The sequence below is a fragment of the Lytechinus pictus genome, chromosome 12 (assembly GCF_037042905.1).
Source record: "Lytechinus pictus isolate F3 Inbred chromosome 12, Lp3.0, whole genome shotgun sequence".
Taxonomy (NCBI): domain Eukaryota; kingdom Metazoa; phylum Echinodermata; class Echinoidea; order Temnopleuroida; family Toxopneustidae; genus Lytechinus; species Lytechinus pictus.
In genome coordinates this window covers 24,939,462-24,967,379 of record NC_087256.1, presented here as the reverse complement: position 1 = coordinate 24,967,379, position 27,918 = coordinate 24,939,462, and the positions used below count along the sequence as shown (strand labels likewise).

Sequence of the window (27,918 nt, the reverse complement as noted above, 5' to 3'; positions counted from 1 at the left end):
TCTCTCTCTCTCTCTCTCACATACACACACACACCCTCACATCACACACTCTCTCTCTCTTACCTATAGCTTTCTGCCTCTCCTCTTACCTATAGCTTTCTGCCTCTCCCATTTATCTCTAGCTTTCTGCTCTCTCACTCACTCTCTCCCCTCTCTATTACACACACACGCACAAACACACCCTACCACTACGCACATACATCCTCACACACACACACACCCACGCACCCTCAAATAAAATGTTAACAGAGCATGAACGCCCATCTGAAAGACAATGAGAATTAAGCACTTAAAGAAGACCATCACAAATTCAGCATGACGTAGGCCTACAAATAATTATATAATCATCTATCAATTCATAATTCGATACATTAATAATTATGTCGACTGCATAACTCATGTTTGTTCTTTCTGACCATAATGTTCTATATTGCTAAATTTGAATACTCGGATGTAAACAGTAATTTGTCCTTGTCAATTAATTTTCTATGCAACCGCCGACGCAGTTATAGTGTTATACTTGAAGTGTCATCTTCGCAAAATGCACATCACAACGTCCAGAATTTATTATTTTTTGCTCAAGGTTTTAGTGATGAAAATGTCCTTCCAATAATACCATGAGAAAAAACATGGATAGTAAATTGCCGCGTGACAATGGATAGTAGTTGTCTCTTTGCGGCGCCAACTTTGCGTTTTCTTCTTCATGACTTCCATGTCTAATCCATTTAAAACACACATTATTCGATTTATACGCATCAACCGAGGACCTGTAGAGTATACCAAACACCGCGAAAGTACACCAAACAGAAGTCTGTTATTCCCGCACCTGATCCATTGCATATGCTATGTTCCTTGTATTTGATGAATCTAGTTCGCAGTTTTAAAAGAGATCGAAGATTCCGTCTTTTAAAATCGGAAAGGTCTGATAACCAGACACAAATCCTTACATCATTGCGGCGCCCACGGCGCTATGGGGACAACAGAAATTCTGAGGTTCTCCACTTAGTCCATATCGGCTACCATTGGCTACTCTAATCCAAATCCTTCGGCGTTGGAGATTGCGATTGTTAACTTCTGCTTCAGCTGCCGTTTGCTTTTATATGGAGGCAAGATGAGCTGGTTGAAGCATGTGTGAGACATGGGAAGCCTGAAATAAATATGAAAATGAAGAAATAAAGACAAGTCATTTTTGCTAATAATGGTTTCCTCTGTCATATCTGTGCAGAGTAAAAAAAATATATATATATTTTCAAATTCAGATATTACTTGTTGCTTTGTTGGAAATCCTATGACAAGCACCAATGTTGGTTAAAGAAAATGCATAGAATTTAATGAAAAACGTTGGTAGGAATGGATCCAGAATTCCCAAAATGAACTTTTCTTTAATCCCCTTTCCCAAGGGAGGGGGGGAGGCTGTGCAATCCTGTGAAGAGTTTCCATCAGAGCCACTCTCAACGGAGTGAATTTCTATGGATAATGGCTGAGGAAGGCCACTCTGCCCACAAGTGGAGGACAAAATATAATAAACCAGCTACTCACATGTTTGAAGAGGTGTCAACTCTTATGATCTTGAAGGACATCTCACCCATACCGCCGATAGGGATGCGATCACTACCGGTGGCAAACAGGAGTAACTTCTTCTGAAGAGGGAGGGGATAACCCTTGGCAACCTCCCAGAAGTATCTGGTTGAGAGTGAAAGAACAATAAAGATATTTTAATAATTTGTGATTGGAATTAGACTTGATAGTTCAAACTGATGAGTTTACTGATTTTCAAGACAGCAATAACCGCTCTTACTGGGGATTTGTTATAAAATTGATGACATTTTCCTATTGTTGGTGAGTGCAGCGAACATAGTTTAGCAGATCAACCAGTGTACAGACTAAAGCGCTTGGTCTACTGATTTTCAACCTTTTTGGTTGTCTAAATGTATGGTTCAACGCTGTAATTGTCAATATAGAGGTTATAATCATTTCAAGCAGCCAAGCTACACGAATCATACATGACGACCTACATAGAAATCAAGTGTGTATTAAAAAAAAAAAAGTTTCATTTCTAATATGTATTGACGGCGCAACATCCCACCGCTGCCACAACATCTATGGAGAGATTTTTTAATGAACTTTGAAGAGCTATTGTGCGCAGCGTTTATCATGAGAAGAGATCATAAAACGACAATTAATGCTAGGCCTGCACTCACTGGAGTAGCCAGGAATTTTCATAAGAGGGCCAAGGAGAGAGAGCAAAGCAACCAAGTAAGAAATAGAATCTTCTGCGCATTGAAATGTAAGATCGGATCAGTGAGACAAGAATATCAACCGGGAGAGAGTCATGAAACGGCATCTCTGAAAATATGTGAGGGTGTGTAGGGACTGGGACAAAAAAAGAAAAAAAAGCAATCATTGCGAAATTTGAGTTCATTTATCTAAAAAGCAAAGACCATGATGAAAGCAAAAAACTTACTTGATTGTGACGTCATCTTTGTCAAAGCCATCGTACAACGTGACCTTCTCCAGCTCGTCATAGTCTATAATGGGAGACCCACAAACCAACATCTCAACTTCCTCAGGCCGAAGCATAATGAGAGCATTGGAGGCACAGACGCTGTGAAAGCCATGGTAGAATGCAGCGAATTGTTCATAGACTGAATTGTTGAGGAGAAAGTTCACGTACAGATCCACGTATTCTTTAGAGAAAGAAACAGATTCAAAACAGTTTAGGATAATTTGTAATAAAAATGTTCAAAACCGCCATGTCTGTATTGCTATTGATTTCATCCTTATCGAGATCCTTATGCCTCGAAATGCGTGAGTCGCCGTTTCTTTTGCGTCTTTAAGACACTTCTAATCCTATCTCAATTTGGTTGGTTATTACAAGAATTATACTTTAACTATTGGGGGAGGTTGGCGCCATGGGGATGATAATGTTTCAACGAAAATGAAAATTGATAAGCTTACAAGTAGAGCAACAGTGTAAGATATTAAAGACCAATTTAATCAGCTAGAATCACGGGTAGAATTATTGAGACTTGCATGAACACGTAGCTTATTTTATGTTAATTATATTTTGATATATTATCGTTGAACAAATTTGAGAGATTTTTTTATTTGGGTTTGTTTATGAATGAATCGGTAAAGGAATATCTGAACAAAGTAATAATCATAACCATTATGTACTCGTAAAGTCTCACTTATAAATCATACCTCTCCTGTTGTCATTCGTAACAAAAATATCTCCGCCATTTGGTTTAAGGTCGTAGGTCATCGTCGTTCCGTAGACGGGAATTGAACACTGGAATACAAAATAAATGTTTCAATTCATTACTTTTTTGCGAGCGAAGTCAAAACCCGTGACCAACTCTATTGTAGGGGATATAGGCATGGTTGAGCGATATGGTATTATATCACGAAATGTTATTTTAATGAAATTGGGTTTGCACCATGCGTCAACTGATCAATGTCAAAGAACATTGTTACCGGTACTAAAACATGAATATAAATTAAATGGTTAATTCATGAACTACTTCGCATTTTATCAAACAATGCCAATATGAAAATATATCGGGATATGACATTGATGTACTTGAACAAAAGGAGAAAAACGTGAAAAGGACTCGGAATAGAAAACGGGCGCATTAGGGGTTGAAGTCTATGAAGATGGACAGACGGACAAGTCAGAGAGAGAAAGGGAGTGTTGAAAACAGCAAGAGGGAGTTTAGAAGGAGAGGGAGTGTTAGGAAGAAGAGAAGGACGGAGGGAGGGAGGGAGGGAGAGAGGGAGGGAGAGAGAGAGAGAGAGAGAGAGACAGACAGACAGACAGAGTTAGACGTATGGATTTCAGTATTTTCAGAAACCTCATAAATGTACGACAACTCTTTAAACTCATAAAATCATAACATTTGATTGGCTCGTATAAAACATATAGAAATCTGCATTACATTAGGCCTATCATCGTTTAAAGAAAATGTGATTATCATATTTTCATTTTTTTTGAAAAAGTTCAATTGAATTATATTTTCACCTGAAACGTCGTACACAGATCTTCCTCCACATCTCCGCTGTACTCTAAGAGTTCCTTCAACCCATGACACAGATCCTGAAATGTAGTTAAAACAAAGATTTCTTTATCATCGACAATTAAAGAAATCACTTCAATGCATACCTCACTGAGATTAGTAACATCAAGCGGATTTATGTTAACAATGTATATGAATTTACTTGTTATGTTACTCACTATCCAAAAACACGAGTCACAATCCATTAATATGATAACCAATAATTATGATCAAGTGTTTGTATTTCTGCATAAATAAATAAATAAATGATATACTGAATTATGAATGTTATAATAAATAGGCCTAGGTAGCAGATCATGTTTTTTAAACGAACTTTTTAGTCCATTTATTCTCTATGATTCATGTCAAAAACAGTAATCAGTATACTATGTTTGTTATACGAATGATATGAAGGCAGAAGAAAACAATAAATAAAATCAAATCAAATCAAAAAGGTTCTGGTAAAATAATGGTCATCGTTCCTTCAGTACTTAGTTATAATAAGCAAGGCATTATGAGGCTGTTGTGTTTAATTCTTACAAGTCGCACAATCCTATATATTTACAACAGGAAGGCAAAATATATTCATTCGAGCCAACCTATCCTCAAAATTTTAATTTGATATAGCTGATTGACAAAAGTGTATGAATGTGATTGGCCATCTAACACTGATTCTAGGGAGGGAAACTACCGAACTTCCTTTGCCCACATTGTGAAGAAATATCAATAATTTTAGAACTATTTTTTTTGACTGGCGGAATAATAATGGCTATTTTGCCGTTTCAGGTGATGAATTCAATCCCATCAGGAGATATCTTCATAAATACCATTTTTTTTAAATGAGCCGGTCGAGGTACCATGGTCAGATATGGAATGTCAGATGTATATCCTATCAAATGGTAGTAAACATTCAACCCTCTAATTTCATCCTTATTTTACAAGATTTTTTTTTTGAAGTACCACTTTAACACACGAGTCTCTGGGGAAATGTTTTACGTTCGTGAAACCTACGGGATTGACTTGTTCGAGTTCTTCGAGGGTGACTTTGCACCTTCCTACATGAGCTTGTGGTTTGTTGTATGGCACGACTGCAGGACTCAGGAGCTTCTTGTATGTGATGGCAGGGAAACGGATGTCTAGGATGATACTGTTGTAGACTGCAAGACCCATTAACTGGATAAAACGACGGTTGTCAAGGAAACAAGAGTATTCACGCAAGAGAGAAAAGAAACAGATAATATGAAAATGTTGATTAGAAATAAGGGGTTCTAAACTTTCCCCTTAATAGAGAGATGGTAGTGTAGATTTCTGATCATCATCAAATTCGTCATCATTATCGCAATCATCATCACCATCACTATCAGCAACACATTCACTATTATCCTCATCGTCGTCATCATTATCAACATCATCATCACCATCATAATCATTATTCTCTTCATTATCGCCACTATCATCATCACCATTTTCAGAGTCATCATCATCATCATCATGAACATCCTCATCACCACCATCATCATCACCATCATTAAAATCATCAACATCAACATCATTATCATCATGAAGATTATCATCATTATGAACATTATCATCATCTTCATCATCACCTTCATCATAATCATCATCACCACCACCACCATCATCATCATCAGTTTACTATAATGCCCTAACAAGTAGATTTCATGTCCTGTATACCGATTTAAGTGGATTATATTCATGGGGAATATTGAGCTTAACATCGCGATTTTATCGTATAAAATTGGCATGTCTTTGATCAGCGCCATTTGTTTCAGAAAGAAACGCAACTTGATCTTTAAGTGCAACTACCTTTTTGAGTTACAATTTAGTGCATATTTCTCACCCCCCTCACTTTCTTTCTCTCTCTCTCTCTCTTTCTCTGCAACATACCCCTCTTACGCAGCGAGATTTTTTTTAGAGGTAAAAGGATACAACTCCAACCAGATTGAATTCTTGATTGCAATCAGTGGAGGCGGGGTTGAACCAGAAACAATGCGTCTTCTTGAAGTACGTGAACATCCCTGAGCAAAATAAATCAAACAAAACAAGAAAATGTGCCTTAATTATGAATATGTGAGAAGTAAAGATACATCACCATACTCCCCCCCCCAAAAAAAAAATGGAGATAGAGAATGGGCTTTTAACGCCCCCACCTCCCTGATGCGAGTATGTACAGTGCGTCCCAGAAAAAACGAAACCGAGATTAAGCGATGATTTATCATATCTTAATTCAATTCAATTCAATTCAATTCAAAATGGTTTATTAAAAATACTTTCTTTGCGGCAAAAGCCGAATTGCAAAAGTTTACATTTCAAACAAAATCATCAATAACAAGGTAATCACAAATACAATAGACAAATGACCTACCAATGTAAAGCTTAGAATCTCCTCTTTCATCTGATATTACTTAGATTATTCCTCATTCACGCATGAGTGAGCAAAAACAATTTGAACAAAGGATACCAAAAACTCATTTGGCGGGGGGTATCTGAATTTCAAAAAGAAAATCACATGCCTAAAAAGGTCAATATCTGCTCTTTTATTTGATACCTTAATCACAAAAAATGGTCAAGAAGTAAAAAAGTTATGTTCCCTCGAAACAATGCTTGTATTTCAACAAAACGGAGTGTCAAGTGAGTTTGAGCGCTTGCCTGTAGAACCTCTTCATTTTATGAAATTATTGAAATTCAAGCCTTATTTCAAATAACCAGAACTTTGTTATTTCTCGACCATTTTCTGTAAATGAGGTATCAAATTAAAGAGCAGATATTGAACATCTTAACAATGTGGTTTTCTTTTTGAAACCCAGATACAGCCCGCCAAATTACTTTTTGGTATCCCCTCTTCAAATTGTTTTTGCTCACTGATGTGTGAATGAGAAATATTCTAAGTAATTTCAGATGAAAGAGGAGATTCTAAGCTTTACAATGGTAGGTCATTTGTCTATTGTATTTGTGATTAAGTTATGATAAATCATCGCTTAATCTCGGTTTCGTTTTTTCTGGCACGCACTGTAGTTTTAATGTGCCATATGAGGCCCGTTTCATAAAATTTATTGAGATAACAAATTTGCAATAATAGTTAAAAGCTACTGAAAAAAAAGGAAATCTAATTGGCTGATACTGTGATAGTAAATTTGTTTTAGAGACTGTCCATTTGGTATTACAACAAGTGTTAATGAAACGGGACCGTTGTCAGCATCCTGGTAGTTTTCACTATTTTCACATACTCTATGTCATTATATTCCTTCCGACATTGAACATGAAACTGACTAGACTTTCTACATAAAAAAATCTATGATAGTATATTGCGAGTTTGTTTTAGTTACTTCGCTTTGCTCCATAAACGATGCATTGTAACCCTAAAGAAACATACTCCCTCAAATACAGAACTCATTAGCCACTGATAAAGCATTACAAAATCTATACGTGTATTTAGGCCTAGACAAAAATGGGAATATCTTTCTACATCTGAACCACGTGTTAACATTGAAATAGGTCTGTTAAATATCTCTTGTGAAAAATGAATTATGAAAGCCATTCCATAAATCTGAATATTTAAATGATGATTCATACCGTTTTCCTCTCTGAAGATCTTTCTAAGAAGTAGTAGAACCCACTTTTCCATAAATATTACCTAACCCCCCATAAAAAAACATTGTCCTTCAAATACATATCTAATTAGGCCACTGATAATGCATTACAAACTAGTATTTATACACAAAGTAGTTTTTAGACACATCTGATCGAAGCGTTGGCATTGAAATAAGTCTGCAAATATTTCTCTCTTAAAAAATGCAATATGATAGCCATTCGAAATCGAAATATGTTTGACTAACTTTTTCATTCTTACCACTTTTTACTGTATAACAATTATAATATCTTTTCGTGTTTATGTATTTGGTATGTGTTACTTTACATGTATATACAAACAATTTTGTAGTGTTATTTAATTATTTTATACACGGAAATAAAACAAAGAAACAAACAAACCATATTCCTCTCTGAAGATCTTTCTTAGAAGTAATAGAAACCACTCCTTGGTTAGACCGCCCATATCAAGACCTGGCTCGCCCGCGAAAGATACCCGGAGTTTCTTCTTCAAGTCTTGCTTCTTATTGGCAACCTATAGGACATAATCATCATTATCATCATGATCAATAAAGATGGAAAAAACAAGTCTTGATAAAGATACAATAATGTGAGTTACACATAACTATCAGTATTCTACCAATCTAATCCTACAAGAGAGGGGTCACCGTTATATTTCATGATTCTTGACCGATTCTTTAAAAATCAATCTATCAAATTGAAAGTTTACTCGATTCTCTTTATATCAAATGATAAAGAAATATAGTTAAAGTAAGAAATAACGAAAAGAAATGAATAACGATACAATAATCATAATAGTGATAATAATAACGATAATAGTAATAATAATAATAAATGATAATAATGATATTATTTATAATAATAATAATAATAAAAGTAGTGCTTATATAGCACATAATCAAGACTATTCTATGGGCTTGAATATAATATTAACTTTAATATCCCCCAGCAAAAAAATTATATATACACAATTTAGAACCGTTTGTCAATCTAATATGATCTCTACTAAATAAATTCTTAAAAAGCGAAAATGAATTAAATAATCAGCTTTTGAAAAATTACATTCGAAGTTATATGTCTAGAATAATAGTGAAAATGATATTTTTACCTCGTGTAGTGAATCAGAGACTAGATGTGAACGTCGTACTTTGAGATTTAGGAAGAGCATGTTCATATTTGGCATCTCACGTTGTTGAACTTTAGCTACCAGAGTTCTCTGAAGAAAAAAATATCAATATCGATCGAATGAGTATTCCTTCAAGATTTAATCAATATCAATAAGCATCCACGAATGTCATTAATTGATTGATGAAGTTTATTCAAATTGTATTTAACCCTTAGAGTGCAATGGACACATTTTTGTGCAATTGTACTGTTTGTCTACACAATCATAATAATTCATTTTCTCTTCCAGCTTTGCAAAGCAACAATACTCCTCGTATTGCGTCTATGTATTAATTTCCAGTTATTTACACCATGAAAGGCTTTTTCATACTATGTTGAAGATTTAAAAAGTCTACTATTTTTTTCAATAATTTTGTATGGCACGTTAAATTCATATTATTTATAATCTAAGTGAGTAAATGTTAAAAATTTTACGGAGATTCGCTCAATTGGTTCAAAACTATTCAACCCACCTCGCATTATGGACATTCTTGCAAAGGGAGTTCAATTACTAAATCATTTAAGAGATAAACAGTCAGTATATTACAATCGAATACCGAATAAAAAGTAATTTTTTTATCATTCATAGTGTATCTAAAATTGCAAATTCACATAAAAGCGGGTTTTTTTGTATGTCATTGTGGTATTCGAGCCGACTAATATCAAAATTGAATAAGACTGAAGATTTTGGGGAAAGAACCAATATTGCACAATTTTCCATCTGTAAGGCTCATGATTTATCATCATAATTTAGTTTTTGTGATAAAATGCAAAAAGATGCATCATTATTACAATAGACGAGAGAACACTGGTTCGATTTGATCTAGAGTAGATGTGGAAACACTTATGTTTAAAAATCACTTGTCCAGTTTTTTAGGTTAGGTTCACCGACGATTACGTAAGGCCACATCAGGGGTGATTCTAGACCAGGTTTCATTTTTGGTATAGGTGTGTGAGGCGGTGCGGGGGGGGGGGGCTTGGACCGTTCAAAAATACGATCGGGGGACAGCGGATCGAAAAATGCAAATACGACATGTTTAGATGTAATAGAAGACGAGAATTATCTACAATATAATAGTTATAACTAAATAGGTCATCTTTGAACTGATTTTTGTTTACTCCCAATGATATATCCTTGTTTCATACCATAGCTATTAGGCAAACGTTTGTTGCATAGATGATCACAATTAATGTTTTCTCCCATGTATATGTGTATGCCATTTTGTGACATTCATTCAAAAGCGGTGATAGCATTTAATATACATTCAATTGTCTGTTCTTTAGCGTACACTATAGAATTGTGCAAACGTTCATTCAGGGGAAATGAAATGAATCTTTAACTGTTATATCAATTTTACAATGGATGCAAAATACTTGCTCGGAAATTAGCTTTTCCTGCAATCATCAACATTAGATTTATATACTAATATATCTGTCCTTTTAATAGGCAGCGTTGTTTGGACATTATCATTATTTTACATCCAGATATTATCAGTTCGTTTATGAGGGATGCATGTTACAGGGGCCGCGGAAGCGGGGGGCTGGGGGGGGGGCTTCAGTCCCCCACTTTTTTCCAAAACCGTGTACAAAAACGTAAAAATTACCATATGATTGTGATTTTTTGCATGGTCAGCCCCCCCCACTTTTGGCTCAGCCCCCCCCCCCCCACTTTGAAAACCGTTCCGCGGCCCCTGTGTTACAATTTACAACAACAAAAATCAACGGTTGAGAATGATTAAATACTGGAATATTCGAAAGCTTAATTGCTTTCTAAAACAAAACGTTGGTAAAACATCTTATTACCGTGCATGTTATTACTTTTCTAAAATAAAAAATAAATGAATAAATGGAATTAAGATTACCCTTGCTGTCATTATCATCTGCTGTTCTGAATCTTTCTGCATAATGCTTCTCTTAGCCTGAAGGCTCAGAACAAACGGATACTGGCAAAATGTGAAGCTAAAATAAGAAGAAATGAGAAGAAAATTAGTTTTTATACTACTTAGAGTAAAATACTAATTCTTATCGACATTGATCTGGAATGAGTCAATATAAGAGTAACACAGATATAGTAGATCATCCGATTATATCAAATATGATTGGTAAACACTTCTTGAAAGCTTCTCACTAAAATGACATAAATCATAAAGTTGATTGCTAACATGGATTGTCTTCAACTCTCAAAGTATACCATAACTGACTCATATCTCTTGATTGTCTATCATAACTCCCTGATGGAACTTACATCTGTGGCTCGCCAACAGGTAATTAAGGCTCACAGTTCGGATAAAGGAACCTGCATTATGCCAACAAGTATTCAACACTCATAATATGATACAGGAACTTACATTTGTTGATTGCCAACATATTCAATTTGGTAAAGTGACTTATATCGGTTGATTGCCAACATTGTATTCAATTTAACAAAGTGACTTATATCGGTTGATTGCCAACATTGTATTCAATTTAATAAAGTGACTTATATCGGTTGATTGCCAACATTGTATTCAATTTGATAAAGGGACTTTATATCGTTGATTGCCAATTAAGATATATTCAATGCACAGTGTGACAAGGTGACTTATATAAGTTAATTGCAAACAGTGTATTCAATTTGATAAAGGAACTATTTTTTTGATTGCCAACATAATTCAATGCGCACGGGATGACAAAGTTATACAGTTGATTGCAAACAGTGTATTCAATTTGATAAAGGAACTATTTTGATGATTGCCAACATAATTCAGTGCATACAGTGTGACAAAGTGACTTATATCAGTTGATTGCAAACAGTGTATAGTGACTTATATCAGTTGATTGCAAACAGTGTATAGTGACTTATATCGGTTGATTGCCAACATTGTATTCAATTTGATAAAGGAACTTTGTTGATTGCCAACATATATTCAGTGCGCACAATGTGACAAAGTGATTTATATATGCTGATTGCAAATAGTGTTTTAAATTTGATAAAGGAATTTACATTTGTTGATAACCGACTTGTATTCAATTTGCTAAAGGGACTTACATTTGTTGATGGCCGACAGGGTTTTGCCACGCGTGGTATTCCTTCATAAGATCGATGTTATCCAGAGTGTTGTTATAGAAACACGTGTATGGTACCTTCAAAGGTTTACACATTGAGTTGGATGCATCTGTATCAAAATAAAATGTTTATTCTACTGTCTCAAAAAAAGTTCACCCAGTCACAACAATGAGACACAAGGATGAAGCGCTCAACATTGGAAGAGAAATCGTTCTCACAGTAATCCCCAATATACTTAATCTCATACTATAATTATTGATTTGAAATCACATGAAATTGTCATGTACTATAATACTACAAATCCCATGTACGAAATCATTTCACCTTTATTTTTCAGACCTAAAGAGTAATGATTCTTTTTTTAGCAAGTCGTTGCATGTGTATAACCTCTTTCCTGATAAAACATTGATTGGGAGGGATTGTGGTGATTCAGATTTAAAATGAGTTTGATAGAGAGTATGATTGAAATAATAACCCCGTAGACATGTTCCGATGTAGTCAGCACTACATCATGAGCGGAATATTATCATCATTATTATTATTAACATTAATCATTGTTTTAATGAGGAGATAGTATAATGACTCACTGAGTAAGGCGAGGACTTTGGTAGCACTGGGTATCCACCAAGAGCATTTACCAACAGGCGGTAAATCATCACTTTTTGGCGGGAAAAGACGGACGGATGTAAACTGTTGCAATCGTTCTACGATTGACTTGAAGTTAGCGGCAGGTAACCTGGATGAGAAGAGAATAGAAAGTCAGTAATAATTCTCTGCTCAGCTGGACTTATGGCGGCCTCACCAAGGAGCCAATAATGACGACAACGATGGTGATTAAGATGATGATGACGATGCTGATAAATGACGATGAAGATGATGATTAGGATGACGATGATGTGGTGATGATGATGATGATGATGATGTGATGATGATGGTGATGATGATGATTATGGTGATGATGATGATATTGATGAAGATGATGATGATGGTGATGATGATGATGATGATGAGGATAATGATGTGATGATGGTGATTATGATGGTGATTATGATGATGAAGATGATAGTGATGATGATGATGAGGAGGAGGAGGATGAGGATGATGATGATGATATGATAATGGTGATGATGATGATGGTGATGATGATGATGTGATGATGATGATGATGATGATCCTGATGATGATGATGATGATGATGAGGATGATGATGTGATGATGATGATGATGATGATGATGATGATCCTGAAGATGATGATGAGGATGATGATGGTGATGATGATGAAGATGATGTGATGATGGTGATGATTATGATGATGGTGATGTTGATGATGATGATGATGATGTGATGATGATGATGATCCTGATGATGATGATGATGGTGATGATGGTGATGATGATGATGATGACGTGATGATGATGATGATGTTGCGATAATGATGGTAATGATGGTGATGATGATGATGATGAAGATGATGAAGATGATGATGATGGTGGTGATGATGATGGAGAAGGCTATGATGATAAGGACGAGCAGGAATCTTGAACAATGGTGTTGAAAAATGACGCCGATGATAGTGATAGTGTGAAAGGGGATGAGGACGATGATGATGGTGATGGTGATGATGAGGCCGTGATTACAATGACGACTGATGATGATGTAAATTAAAACGATATAATCTTTATTCATTTTATATTTTTTTAATGTGAGAAAATACTATCAGACTTACACAAACAGTGCAGGATAGCATTGGATACATGATCATTTGAATGACAATATAAAACTCATATTACATTGTTCATTTTAAAAGGAAAAACTGGGCACAATATTCGAATAAATTAGAGCTCTCCATGAATGATGTTATTGTGGTCAGTGTCGTTGTTATTTGTAAGGGGATGATCAAACATTTTGAATTTATTTTGTATATGAATATAAATCCATATTGTATCGAAACATAAGTAATTATTCGCTTTACCATACTTTTCATTCTTTTTTCTACTTGTCTATTTTTGTTTTTCTTGTCTTTTCTCGCTTTGTTTCAAATATGAAAAAAAAATCATGCTTGGGGCTGGGCGGGGCGCCCCCTGAAAAGCCGCCCCTGAATACAATGAAATAAAAACGTGTCACATTAACCACATACCCCTTAAACCAATGCACCATATAATGATGATCATTGTCTGCCAAGGTGGAAAGCTGCCTTAGAAGATGAGCAAATATAACGAACGTCGAAGCCTTATCAAACTGCGGATTCTGCATAAAAAAGATGAAATGAATAATGTTCAAGTTAATAATAATAATAATATGCAATATTCATATAACGCTTGATACAAATGTTTCTAAGCGCTGTATACTATTTCCCCGGCTTAGCATGGCTATCCTGAGCGGACGCTCGAGCATTCAAGGAATTTCTTCCTACGGGGTACCCATTTACTTCACCTGGGTAGAGAGTGGGATTTGAACCCCGGACCTTGTGGTTCAAAGGCCGGAGACTTATCCACCGAGCCACAACACCTCTGCAACAACAAAAACGATGATAGTGGTCAAATAAATGAGTGATCCTCCCTCTGTGGATCATATCATTATTTTCTTACTCGGCCGCTATACTCTCTCGACGAAGGAAGGGCTGGGTGGGGCAATCCTCTTCCACTTTTCTCTCACCCTCCCTGTACATGTCCATTTGTCTGTCTCTCTCTTTCTCTCTCGCTCTTTCCCTCATACCTCTTTCCCTTTGCGTGCGATTCTTAACGAGCGCCACGATTGCCCTTTCGTAACAGATCGCGAATTTTTTTTAATCATTCAAATATTTCTACGATCAATACGATTGCCACGACTGATCTGATACGATCTGACACCATCACTTCGATTACTCCACGATTAAGTACGCCGTTTTGGATCGTAGCGTAAATCGTGACAGTGTCCGCGAAGTAACTCCTATGAAAGAGGAACTCGGCATCGCAGCTTTCCATCTCCTCGCTGTTTCTCTTTCTCTCTCGCTAGTTCTCATCCCCGGTAATTTTCTTATTCAGAGTAAAATCCCTTTCTATTCTGAGTCTTTAACCAAGTGAATGAAAAATCATTTTATTTATTTATTTATTTATTTATTTATTTATTTATTTATTTATTTATTTATTTATTTATTTATTTATTTATTTATTTATTTATTTATTTATTTATTTATTTATTTATTCATTTATTTATTTATTTATTCAGTCATTCATTCATTCATTTATTTATTTATGCATTCATTTATTTATTCATTTATCTATTTATTAATTTTATTTATTGATTTATCTATCTATTTATTCCTTTATTTATATCTTTTTTATCTATTTATTCATTTATTTATTTTTGTTGGGGGGGGGGTAATTTGATCCCATAACATCGGATCGTTTTAACATTTCTTCTCTCTAAATTCAATAGATCGAAATAGATTGGGATCAGGGACCAAGTTTCCTTGATTTCTTAAATATAATAGATTTAAAATTAAATCTTATTTGATCCAATTTTTAATTGGTCCCTGACCACAGCCTATTGGTTTAACTTTCAATCTACGGAATTTAGAGAGTTTTTAATGAATTAATAAATAATCAATTATGTATTGGGTGTAAAACTTTACTCTGGTAATAACTCAAGCATCTCAGGCTCCCATTATAAAGTACATATAGATTTCTATCCATCAAAAGAAGGCCATCGTGTCACGCTATGAAAACCATCAGCAAGTATATATGAGCGAAATAATTAATTTCAAATTGTGTGCACTTATCTCTATTAGTACGACCTTTTGATTCCTATTATATTCTATAAGTGAATCAGAGACGACCGCATATAATTTTCATGGGTGTATCCCGTTATGAGAAGATTACAGTATATTGATACTAACAACGAAAAAAATCGATGTTTTTCACCCTTTCTCTTTTTGTTTTAATTTTGTGCGAGAATGAGCTGTAAAATGCAATAATATCAATACGTATTTACAAAAGAAAATTATGTGAAGATTTTGTGAATATTAATAAGTGAAATTGAAAATTTGGGAGACCGTATAAAACAATGAAAGTACCACCACCTCCCACACCCCCACCCCCCAAAAAAACGGAGACATCTTCATAACATAGCGCTATAGAGCAAGCGCATCAGATACTTTGATCATTCGAAAATCAAACAAATAATTATTCTTCAATAACCACGAGAGGGGTCGTCTGGTAATAGGGGTAACTCTTATTATGTCGATCTTTATTTCTTTCTTTTTTACGTACTCTTTTCGGCCATTCATACTCGTCTGGGGAAGGGAAGGGTATTCTACCCCCATATACTGTCGGAATTTCAAAGAGACAAACATATGAGATTTTGATAAGATATAATAATAATAATAATAATAATATGAACATTTGCGATGCGCTGGTATCCATCACAAAAAGATGCTCATGGCGCAATAAAGAAAATTAAAAGAAAAGAAGAAGAAAATGGAAACCTACTAAAAAAGCGGGAAGGATAATAATTACTTAAAATCATAAAATAGCCTTAAAAACGGACATACTGAAGCTTTTCGACATGCACTCATCGGAATTAAAATCACATGAATGACTTGAAAGCTAGAAAACGCTTAAATAAAGCCTAGCTATAACGCTAGAACGCATGTCGAAAAGCTTCAGTCTGTCGTTAAGGCTATTTTACGATTTTGCGGTACCAAACACTTATTACTTAAAAGCATATAAAGCATTATATCATGCTAATAAATATATACATGTATTACATATATCATTGAATCATATACCTGTAAACCAGCCTATAGGCCTAATATATAAACTGACAATAAAATTAATTCCAAGAATACCCATTCGGGATATCAACTTGATCTAATTGGGAATTATAATGCATCAGATTGTTGGATAGGCCTATTAGTTAGATTATAATTTATCCAGCATAACTCCATGGAGTTGGCAAATGGAATTAGATGCTTTATCATGAACACGTTTATCGCTCATCCATTATTTTTTTAAACAGTTATATAAGATCACGTACCAGTAATTATTGTTACAGTGGCATAATAAATGATAATGAATACCACATCGCCGCTGATTGGAAAAAACGACGATGTCATGCGAGTCAATAATATTAACTAATTTGCTCTGTACATAGGCATACGGGGTTACAGTAATGAACGCTGTACGTTACTAGGCAACCAGCACAAACAAGATATATGCTACCTCTCCCTCTCTCTCATGTCTCGCTCTCTCACTCTCTGCTTTTCCACTTTAACTGAAATGATATCAGAAATATCTTTCTCTGTTAATTTTTTTGTCTGTAGGCCTTTTTGTCATTAACTCTCTCCTATATTATTACCGTTCTCTCTATCTATATCTACACAACCGTCTTTATATTATCTATCTATCTAATTTGTGTCACTCTTTCGTTGTTACCTTTGATATTTTGTATAGCATCCTATTAAACTGTCTTCCGTCTCTCCTTTATACTATAGTCTTGTTATGTTGTCTCTAAGTTACGTATTGAAACTAAGTTACAGGGGCTTGCCTCCCATACAAGCTTTGCTTTTCTTGGCAAGCCCCTCCGTTCTGTTTTATATAATTATTAGTAAAAGTTACTTTAGTTCTCATTAGTTTTCATCGTTTATACCTTGTAATTCTTATGCATATTCCGATTGATATTGTACTTTAAATTTGACTATGTATTGTTACTTTGATTTTGTTGTGCTTTGTGAACGGAAAATGAATAAAATATAAATCTAAATCTATCTATCTATCTACCTACCTGTCTATCTATATCTCTATCTATCTTTCTATCTATCTATCTATCTATCTACCTACCTACCTACCTATCTATCTATCTATCTATCTACCTATCTATCCATCTATCTATATATCTATCTATTTCCTCTTCTTAATGCCATCTCCCCCTTCTCTCTCCCTTCTCTTGACCCCATCTCAACCATGTACCGTACATGATATATGTTGCTTATCTATAATAATCTTCTCTTCTTCTTTCCTCTCTCACTCTCTCTTTCTCTCCCACTCCCTCTTACTCCCCCTCCTTTATCCCCCTTGTCTGCATGCCGGGCCGTCCAATTAAAACTCTGTAAATATGTCAACCAGGGAACTTGTTATTGACAATGAATATCTGGCTGACATGAGAAATTCAAAATGAGTCTCATGAAAATAAAAAAAAATATCGATGGAGCCCGGCTAGTCATGCGTGGGGTTGGCTCGTAATTATATTTTTCATTATCATTGATTGATGACATTAATAACGCTATAAACTTTGGCTACTCAGCAATAACAACTCATATCAGAACACTATTGATTCTTTTCAATGATTACCAATAATTATTTCACCTTTTCCAAAGTGTGATCCACACTAATACTAATAGCGGGTATCCATAAATATGATTATGATCATTATTTGTTTATACGATTTTTAAGTTGGCGTACATAATAACAAATTTTATAACGCCAAATGTATTATATGTTGTTATTTTCATATATATCAATTGGGTATATTCTGTCCTGTCATCATCGACTGGCTGGAATACTCCCCCATGGAGTGGAGGATGTGCATACATGTATACATTGTGTGCGCGAACGAGAGATGTAATCAGATGACCGGGGTAAATAAATCTGTAAGCGCTTAGATACTGTACAATGTATACCCCTAAGGGGGTGTTGCAAGAAAATATTTGCGATCAATCGCAAATATTCTGTTGCAATATTACAGTTGATTGATCACTTTTAACTTTAGCAAATAAGATTACATTCCTTGTTTCATGGAGCAGATTAGCGATCAATCGCAACTTTGCAATTAATTGCACGGCATGTGCTTGATTTCGGGGATGAAAATAGACTTGCGATTGATCGCAAGTTTCTTGCAATGCTCCATTAAGCGCATTATAACTAACTCTAATTATTGTATTATTAATTAATAGACTCAAGCACTTATCAGCATGAACTATGACATAAATTACCAGTATGTAAATTAATAGCAAAATCTTTACCTGAATTAATACTAGGTAAGCTCTCAAGTCATTCTTATCCCGAGGTCTGGAAATTAAAAAAATATATATCAAAATCACATTAAACTAAAATTTTCAAACAGATAGAAGCATGAATTCAATATGAATTACACAGTCTTATTAAAATCATTGTATTTTGTATTCAAACTGACTTTATTAGCAGTGTTAGGTTTCTACCATAATGCGCATGAATGCTTAAAGTAGTTTTAAGCAGACATGAGACAATAAACCTCTCAGGAACGAAATGATAAGTCAATGTAGTGGCTGTGGAGTTGGAGATGATGACGATATTGGTGGTGACGACAATGATACTAATAGCGACGATGATGCGTTATAATAATTGTTGTCGTTGTTGTTGTTGATGATGATGAATATGATGATGGTGGTGGTGGTGGTGATGAGGATGATGCTTAATGCGACGGTACTCGTGATAACGATTTGTATGAAGTTGAAAATGACTACTCTGGACTACCATGATGATGATGATGATGATGATGATGATGATGATGATGATGGTGATGATGATGATGATGGTGATGATGGTGATGATGATGGTGATGATGGTGATGATGATGATGATGATGGTGATGATGATGATGGCGACGATCATGATGATGATGAGGATGATGATGATGATAATGGCGATGATGGTGATGATGATCATGATGGTGGTGGTGGTGGTGATGGTGATGATGATGATGATGATGGTGATGATGATGATGAAGATGGTGATGATGATGATAATGATGATGATGGTGATGATGATGATGATGATTTTGATGATGATCAGAAATATACACTACCATCTCTCTATTAAGGGGAAACTTTAGTAGCCCTTACACTCCTAATCATTATCATCTTATTATTCATGTAATATCTGTTTTTCTCTCTTGCGTGAATACTCTTGTTTTGTTGATGATGGTGATGATCATGGTGATGATGATGATGATGATGATGATTAAGATGATTATGATGATAGTGGTGATGATGTTGATGATGATGATGATGATGATGATGATGGTGATGATGATGATGATGAGGAGGAGGAGGAGGAGGATGGTGACATTAATGATGACAATAATGACGGCGATGATGATGATACTTACTTTTTCAGGTCTTTGAGGAGACTATTAATGATTCCTTTGAGAGTAATCTTCTGTATTTCAACAGTTGTTTCTAGCAGACATTTATAAACACTATCAATATACTCCTGCACCAAACCACAATCTTCCAGGCTCTTTCCATGTTTAACTGGATCCTAGAAGAATTATATGAAATGAAATAAGATAATAGACCTGGAAGCTCGACTGCTGATTCAGCATTCTTCCAGTATTTGCGGTATGGTATTACAAATTTAATTAAATAACACTAAATAATAATAATATAGGGTATTTATATTGCGCACATATCCACCTTGTTAGGTGCTTAAGGCGCTCCTATATTACCCGGCTAAGCTAGGCGTTCATAGCGCACACAGCTTTTTAAGGAATTACTTCCTACCGGTACCCATTTACCTCATCTGGGTTGAGTGCAGCACACTGTGGATCAGTTTCTTGCTGAAGGAAATTACGCCATGGCTGGGATTCGAACCCACGACCCTCTGTTTCAAAGTCCGAAGACTAATCCACTGGGCCACAACGCTCCACAATAACTCATCATTTCTTACACAGGGGCGTGTGCTTTTTAAGATTTGATATGCAATATATGCCTCTTTGCTGCTAAAAATAAACTGCCTCGAATCATTTTACCTCGATAATCTTACAAAAATATTGAATAAAAATACATTCATTCAAACTATTTTTGTTATCATTCATATATTGTTTTAGGCAATTTGAACATCCATTTTGTTGGGATGGAAGCAGATTTATTATCAATTGTTATAATTGAATATTGTGAAAATTAGACAAGCGATATTGAAAGTACTATCATCAACAACATGAAATTTGAGCTATTTTAAAACTAATTTTGCCAAACTTGGGACTGAATTGTGCACAAATGTAATGACTATATAGAAATGATAATGCTATACCACCTCTGATTCGTGATATTATAAAAAGAATGCGTGTTTTTTAATTGAATTTATTACCAAATATCACTGTCAGGTACAGATACATGGAATAGTACATCACATATAAACAAAACATTTGGTAATTGGAGCTAACATAATAGCAAGATGCTAATCGAGGTTGACCAAATAATAACTATATCTCAATATTGTACATCAAATTCAGAACAAATTCTGCTCATTACTGACGCAGATAATTGCGATCATTTTTAGTGAACATATTTATACTATTTACAGGAAAAAAAATATCTTAATTATACACAAACATCTTTATACAGAATTATTTGTTTTCAGGCAGTATTTACCATACCAAATTAATTATAATCTTCCAGTAGCATTAGTTTTAACGATTTGCTAAATATCTTGCGACTGGGGGTGTTTCTAATATTACTTGGCAGATGATTCCATAAAGTAGGACCAAAAAATGAAATTGATTGTTTTCCCAAATTGGTGTTATTTTTGTCAAGATTCACAAGATTATATTTGTTTTTAGATGGGTGACAATCTTGTACGTGTATTCATTTGATTTTCAATTATTTTGGGAAGGAATATTTTATGTTATTTTTGTACCGGTAAAACATTTTGCTTCGTTTGTTTGTCAAAACAAAATTTGGGAACAAATGGAACAAAAGTGTGGCCCCCTCCCATTGATAAAAATCCTGTAAATCTGTTAATGCACAAAGCGCATGCACTCCACCCACTACATCCTATTGAGAAGAAATCTTTTAGAAAAAAAAATCATAATTACCTTGAATGTTACGTTGATGTGTGCGAACGATAAGAAAGTTGATTCGAAATACTTGAGGAGGATCTTGTTATCCTTTGTAGCCTTTGCTTTCTCAACATCAGACCTGCAGAGAGAGAGAGGGGGGGGGTGTGGTGGGAGGGAATAGGGGTATAGTGAAGTGGGATCGTCATTTTCATTGTTATGATATTGTGCACATGGGTAAGAAGAAAACATTTTGATAACTTATTAACAATTTCAATACCGTGTGTGTGTGTTTGAGTTTTGTCAGACGTGCACTGTAAAAAATGAATTGCTAATTTAGCACTTACTTACAGTGCTTGTATAGTGACTGCACTACGAGTGCTGATTTTCTAGTTTAAATTTGAACTAGAAAATCAGCACTCGTAGTGCAGTCACTATACAAGCACTGTAAGTGCTAAATTAGCACTTCATTAGAGATAAGAGCACTTATAGAGATACGTGCATTTTTCAGTGTGTATCAATTAGATATGATTATTTACGTCTGGGACCGACCTTTAACGTCACCGTCCGAAAGACGTGACCAGGGCTCGAACCTCTGCATCAATTTGTAACTTCCCCACATAGCTTGGATTACAGGCGCACACCACAACGCCCAATCGCTGACAACTGATCAAAACCTTAAAATCCTTTAAAAATAAGCAGTGAAATCGATGATACATTATAGAGCTATTCACTACACGATACCTAAAAGCGTTTGCAATGCAAATACATGCAGATATTCAGGGTGGAACAAAATTAATATACCATCCAAACTTTTTTTGCTTCAAAAGGGTATTTTTGACTCTTCAACAACTTAAATGTTTCGGTTCTTTCACATGCAGGTTTAACGCAACTGTAGACATATTAGAATCAAGTCTAATTAGAATCTCTATTGTTAAGATGGACACTTAATGTGAGAGGACAAAGAAAAAAAAATCAATGGAACAGAGGAGTAGATAAAGAGATCCTTGTGGGACCCTCAATGACGTCATGAGCCTTATTTTTTTAGGAGGTGATGGGTTTGATCACAGCACGGTTTTGGGAAATTTGAGAGAGAGGAAGTGGTCACGAACCCCCTCCCACCCCCCCCCCCTCCATGAAAAATACATACTCGGAATTATCAGAAAATCTGTTATTCTTTATACAATTTTTTAAGGATGATTTATTCTCTACTTGAAAGAAAGGAGACTCCCCACGAAAATAACACGTTGAATAAAGGTTCTATCGACGATATATTCAAGAAAATGAAATCATGTTGATAATGTTTACATAATTGAAAAAAAGTGATTTAAGATTAACAGGGAATAAAATGACCTAGGAGTACTATTACACCCACAAATGTAATAAACGCCCACAAATGTAATAACGCCCACAAATGTAACAACATGTAATGACACTTTACCCACATTAATGTAATAATTTCACCCACAAATATCCCTTCAAATTTATTACATTTGTGGGTAAAGTGCATTATTACATTTGTGGGTGATATCATTACATTTGTGGGTGAAATTATTACATTTGTGGGCAAAGTATTATTAAATTTGTGGGCGTTATTACATTTGTGAGTAAAGTGTTGTTCCATTTATGGGCGTTACATTTGTGGGAGTTATTATTATTACATCTGTTGGTGTAACAGGGTTCCGTCACCTCACCCCCTAAAAACAAAAACTAAAAACGCCAGCATTCTTACTTGAATTCTTGGAGTGTCCTCTGTTTGAAGTCTGGTGAGACTTTTGTTTCGGGTGTGACGATCTTACGGGCGCCATTTTGAGATACGATGGCCTGTCCCGGGGTAATCGGAGGTAACTTCTCTTTCCTTTTCTTCTCGGCACTCTTTCCTTTCTCCTTCGTTCCGAGGTTGCTGAAGAAGTTTGAGATGCCTGAAAATTTTGATCGAGTGTTTTCCTGTAATGGGAGAATAATAATAATAATAATAATAAACAGTATCAGGCCCATTGACCATTGATATTTTCTTTATGAAATAAAATCCTGTTTACTTATAGAAAACTAATATAAAAAAAGTATTAAAAAAAAGGGCGTGTATATGAACATGATGAAATGAAGCAAAACACTCCAGAACTATAAATTTGAAACGTAATATCAGTAGACGCACCATTTTCTCGTATGACTAATGGCTTCGACAATAGCATAATTTCTTATAATAATACTGTATCAAAATACCAATTTATCCAATTATCATATCCTGATTAAGCCTTGTTTAAACTTTCTGCTTTTAAAACCAACCTCCGTTCTTATGACATTAAAAATTTGAACACCCGTTTACTAAGTTTTTCAAATTCATATCATGTGCAATATAAAGTATGGGCAAACACAAACATACAATGTGTGCAGATTTAAATTTAAGATATTGAACTAATAGAAAATTTATTGTAGAGAAAACAATCGAATAAACAAAATTACTTATGCTTGCCTGCCGGGAAAGAATCCCCCCTGAACAAGAATAGATTGTTTGTATATATAACAAAAATTACAAACATCTGTAAGTGTAAATGTGAGTTACTTTGCTTTACTTTGTGTAATTTACATTTACACTTCTGCAAGTATAAATGCAAATCATGAATTTTACATGTTGCAAAAAATATAAGCAGTGGCGTACCTAGGATTTTCCACAGGGGGGGCAAAACCGTCCGCCAAAAAAATTGACAAGCCAAAAAAAAAAAAAAAAAAAAAAAAAAGGGTCTTCGATCACAAATAAAGGATTTCGTTCCAGAAAAAAAATTGACAAGCCCAAAAAAAAAAAAAAAAAAAAAAAAATAGGTCTTCAAGCTCGTCAGGGGGGGGGGGGCAAAAAAGGTTTTTTCAAGCCCGTCAGGAGGGGCAAAGATACGTTTTTGCATGGGTTATGACTCGTCAGGGGGGGCAGAGTGCCCCCCCCCCTGCCCCCCCCCCCCGTAGGTACGCTAGTGAGCGTAAGTTAATATGTTATGTTGATAAACAATGTTACATAACGTACAAATGTAAATGTGAATCATAAGCAATATATAAAAAAAATCTGTAAGTGTACCTGTTAATCATACACACAATGTATATTACAGACTTCTGTAAGTGTAATTACGAATCATTTACTGTTACAAAACTTCTGTAGATATAAATGTGAATAACACATGTGTTACAAAAACTTCTGTAAGTGTAAATGACAATTATATACATTATGTTACGAAACTCTTATAAGTGTAAATTTAAATCACATAAAACATATGTTACACATCTCTTGTTAATGTGAATGTGAATCATATACAATGTATGTTACAAAACTTCTGTAACTTCAAATTTAAGTCATGAACAAAAGTTTTTTTACACGACGTCTGTAAATGTACACGGGAAGAAGTTCATGTAGCGTGAAATAAGAATTATAAGCAGCATGTTTCAAAATAATGTAATATAAATGTTAATCGCAAAGAGAGTGTTTTACTTAAAGATCAAATAAAGAACTTCGGTACCACCACCTTCCTACCTCTAAAGTTGAAGTGTGTATTGGGAACACAAAGACATCACACAAGTATCTATATTTACATATAACAGTATCCTGTTAAGTAAGAATACGAAGAGTGGTCAATGCATATCGATCGTCTGCCCAGGAACACATGTATTAAAGATGTGCGGTGTGGGAAAACAATCGATAAAAATTACCTCCACAGTTTTGACGGCGTTTGCTTCAGGTGTTTCAGATATATTCAGTATCAAGGAATAATAAATAATATGAATTATGCTAATACGTCATAACTATAAAAGGGATGGTGTTTGTGTTGGTTGTCATTGTTATTTATTATTTTCTACACGATAAGATTGTGAAAGTACAGTATATAAGCTCTATACTTGGAAATCAAGTCCTACTTTCAAAACCACCACCCGACCATCACACATCAGCCTTGTGGATTACATTAATGACATAATTTCTATGATGATAAATATGAACCCGTCGTGCATTAACGGAACTATGTGTTGATGATGGTTGTTAATTTTATAAGTTGTTTCTTACTGAACCATTCAGAAATATAATTTTAACTCCTCACCAACAAACAATTATAATGTTTTCAGATTGTTATGTTGTACTGTAATGTAAAGGGATATGTTTTTTCTGGTCATTATAATCGAACATTCTTTTATTTAGAATCTGTAGGGGGTATGAACTCGAGGTCAGATCCTAGAAGGTGTATTATTTCTGGTAGATTTTCTCTGAAAATGACTCATTTCACTCCAAATGTTGTCAATAAACAACCTCTCTCTTTTCTGAATGGTTTACTTTAGAAGATAAGATTATGTTAATCGTATAGTATCCGTTTTAATTCAATTTCGATCAACTCTGTTTCACGTAAACTATAAGGGCGTTGCGAGATGCCGTAAGTGTATTCTTTATACACAGTATAAAAAGAGGGCAAAGGTATTATATAAACAGATCAAAATAAAGATTGTGTTATTGCGATTCGCATATAACGAAGATTTGGGGAAGAACATTCGTGTATGATTTTATAAATTCGTTTTTTTTTTGAAAAGAAATAACATCATAATCATGTACAGTATGAACTTGATCGACATAATAAAATAAAATTTCGCCTTAATTTTGCAATATCACAAACAACCAATTAAAATGGAACATGAAAATTTTCATGTCAATATAAATACTATTCGTTTTCAGAGACGTTAGTAACAGACAATAAAAGTAATGGCAAAAATGAACAATCCGACACTTTACCTATTTATGGAATTAGAACAACCTAATTTTAAGCACCATTTTCCCTAAGATTAAAAAATTGGGTATTGATATATGCATCCATTATAACATAATTATCGATTTATGGAAATATCGGAAATGGGGCAATTTCGCCAATTGAATGGCAATAATTAACCGAGTGAGAGAGGAAGAGAAAGAGGAGAGATCAAGAGAGGGGAGGATAGGGTTGGAAGATGATAGGGATGGATGGACGGGGGAGAGGAACACTGCAAAAACTTCGGTGTTGATTTAACACCAGCCCAGAGAAGTGTTAAACAACACCGGTTTTAGTATTAGTCTAACACCAGATAGGTGTTTATACAACACCAATTAGTTTTAAAACAGCATCGGTTTGATTCCAAAATGGTGTTGTTTCAATACTTCTCTGGTGTGGACATAATATATATATATTCCGGGCTGGTGTTAAATCAACACCGGAGTTTTTGCAGTTAAGGGAGAGAGAGAGAGAGAGGGGGGGGGGAAGAGGGGAGGGATGGGGGTAGAGAATACATTGATAACATGAGTATTCGATGTGAATCAGGCCAATGTTTGTCAATAAGGCGCGTACTCAGGGGGTGGTTACAGGGGTTCAACCCCCCTCCCCTAAGATTTTTTCTTTAACTTTTTTTTGTTGCTTGTCATTTTATTTTTGTTACAAAAAGACCTATTTTTGGGGGACTGCTGTCAATCTTAACATTTTGATCACGTTAAATGCAGGGCAGTGGCGAATGCTATATGTTGTAGTAGTAGTAGTAGTAAAATGGTATTTATTGGCAAAAACAACACATCGCAGCCCAAAGGCTGAATTACATGAAGTTTACAATTGTAATGTTACAAATTTGATTACACATTATTTTCACCATTCAATTACATAATAATATGAAATAACTACATCTTAAGACTAAGTACAACTTTTAACAGACTAAGGGTTGAAAGAATGGCATAAAGAAAGAGAGCAAGAGAGATAGAAACATAGAAATGAAGGAGAGGGATGAAATATATGGGATAAGAGAAAGGAAAACAGGGAGAGAGTAAGAGAGGGAGAGATGTTTAGAAAAGGATAAATCATGGGGTGGAGAAGTGGGAATGAAAAGGCTTGAATGAGTTGACAGAAAGAAGAGATAGTATCCCGTAATTAGTAACCAACTGGAATAAAATTATTGGAAATGGTTTTTTGACTGATTTGAGTAGGTATGGGTGTCAACATTTACCAAAAAAAAAGTTAGGAGGAATACGGGTTGGGGAAAGTGCTTTTTTTCAAGGTCAAAGGTCAATGACCTTTTTAAATATACTGTATCATGGTATCTCCCAGATAAAATATTACAGGTTGGTGATCATGGTGTCAAAATGCACAGATTCTTACAAGAAGATCAAATAAAATAAAATCAAGTACCTACAATGCTCATTCACCCATGAAATTCAAGGTCAAAGCCTTTCAAAGTTCAATGACCTTTTT

The 27,918-nt window shown here is 34.8% G+C and overlaps 1 protein-coding gene across 1 annotated transcript; it reads right to left on the bottom strand.

Annotated features, from left to right (window-relative positions):
- Positions 1–316: 316 nt before the first annotated feature.
- LOC129272310 (probable E3 ubiquitin-protein ligase HECTD2) lies at positions 317–25,308 on the bottom strand. Its single transcript, XM_064108045.1, has 18 exons — positions 25,206–25,308; positions 23,421–23,635; positions 21,728–21,830; positions 20,021–20,172; positions 18,897–18,942; positions 14,034–14,143; positions 12,483–12,631; positions 11,878–12,004; positions 10,712–10,808; positions 8,794–8,901; positions 8,067–8,199; positions 6,006–6,094; positions 5,067–5,228; positions 4,022–4,096; positions 3,205–3,292; positions 2,465–2,687; positions 1,540–1,683; positions 317–1,147 (listed from the first exon to the last, which is right to left on the bottom strand). Exons 6-18 carry the CDS (start codon positions 14,051–14,053, stop codon positions 1,027–1,029), a joined length of 1,536 nt encoding a protein of 511 aa, XP_063964115.1. The 5' UTR covers positions 14,054–14,143; positions 18,897–18,942; positions 20,021–20,172; positions 21,728–21,830; positions 23,421–23,635; positions 25,206–25,308; the 3' UTR covers positions 317–1,026.
- Positions 25,309–27,918: the final 2,610 nt, after the last annotated feature.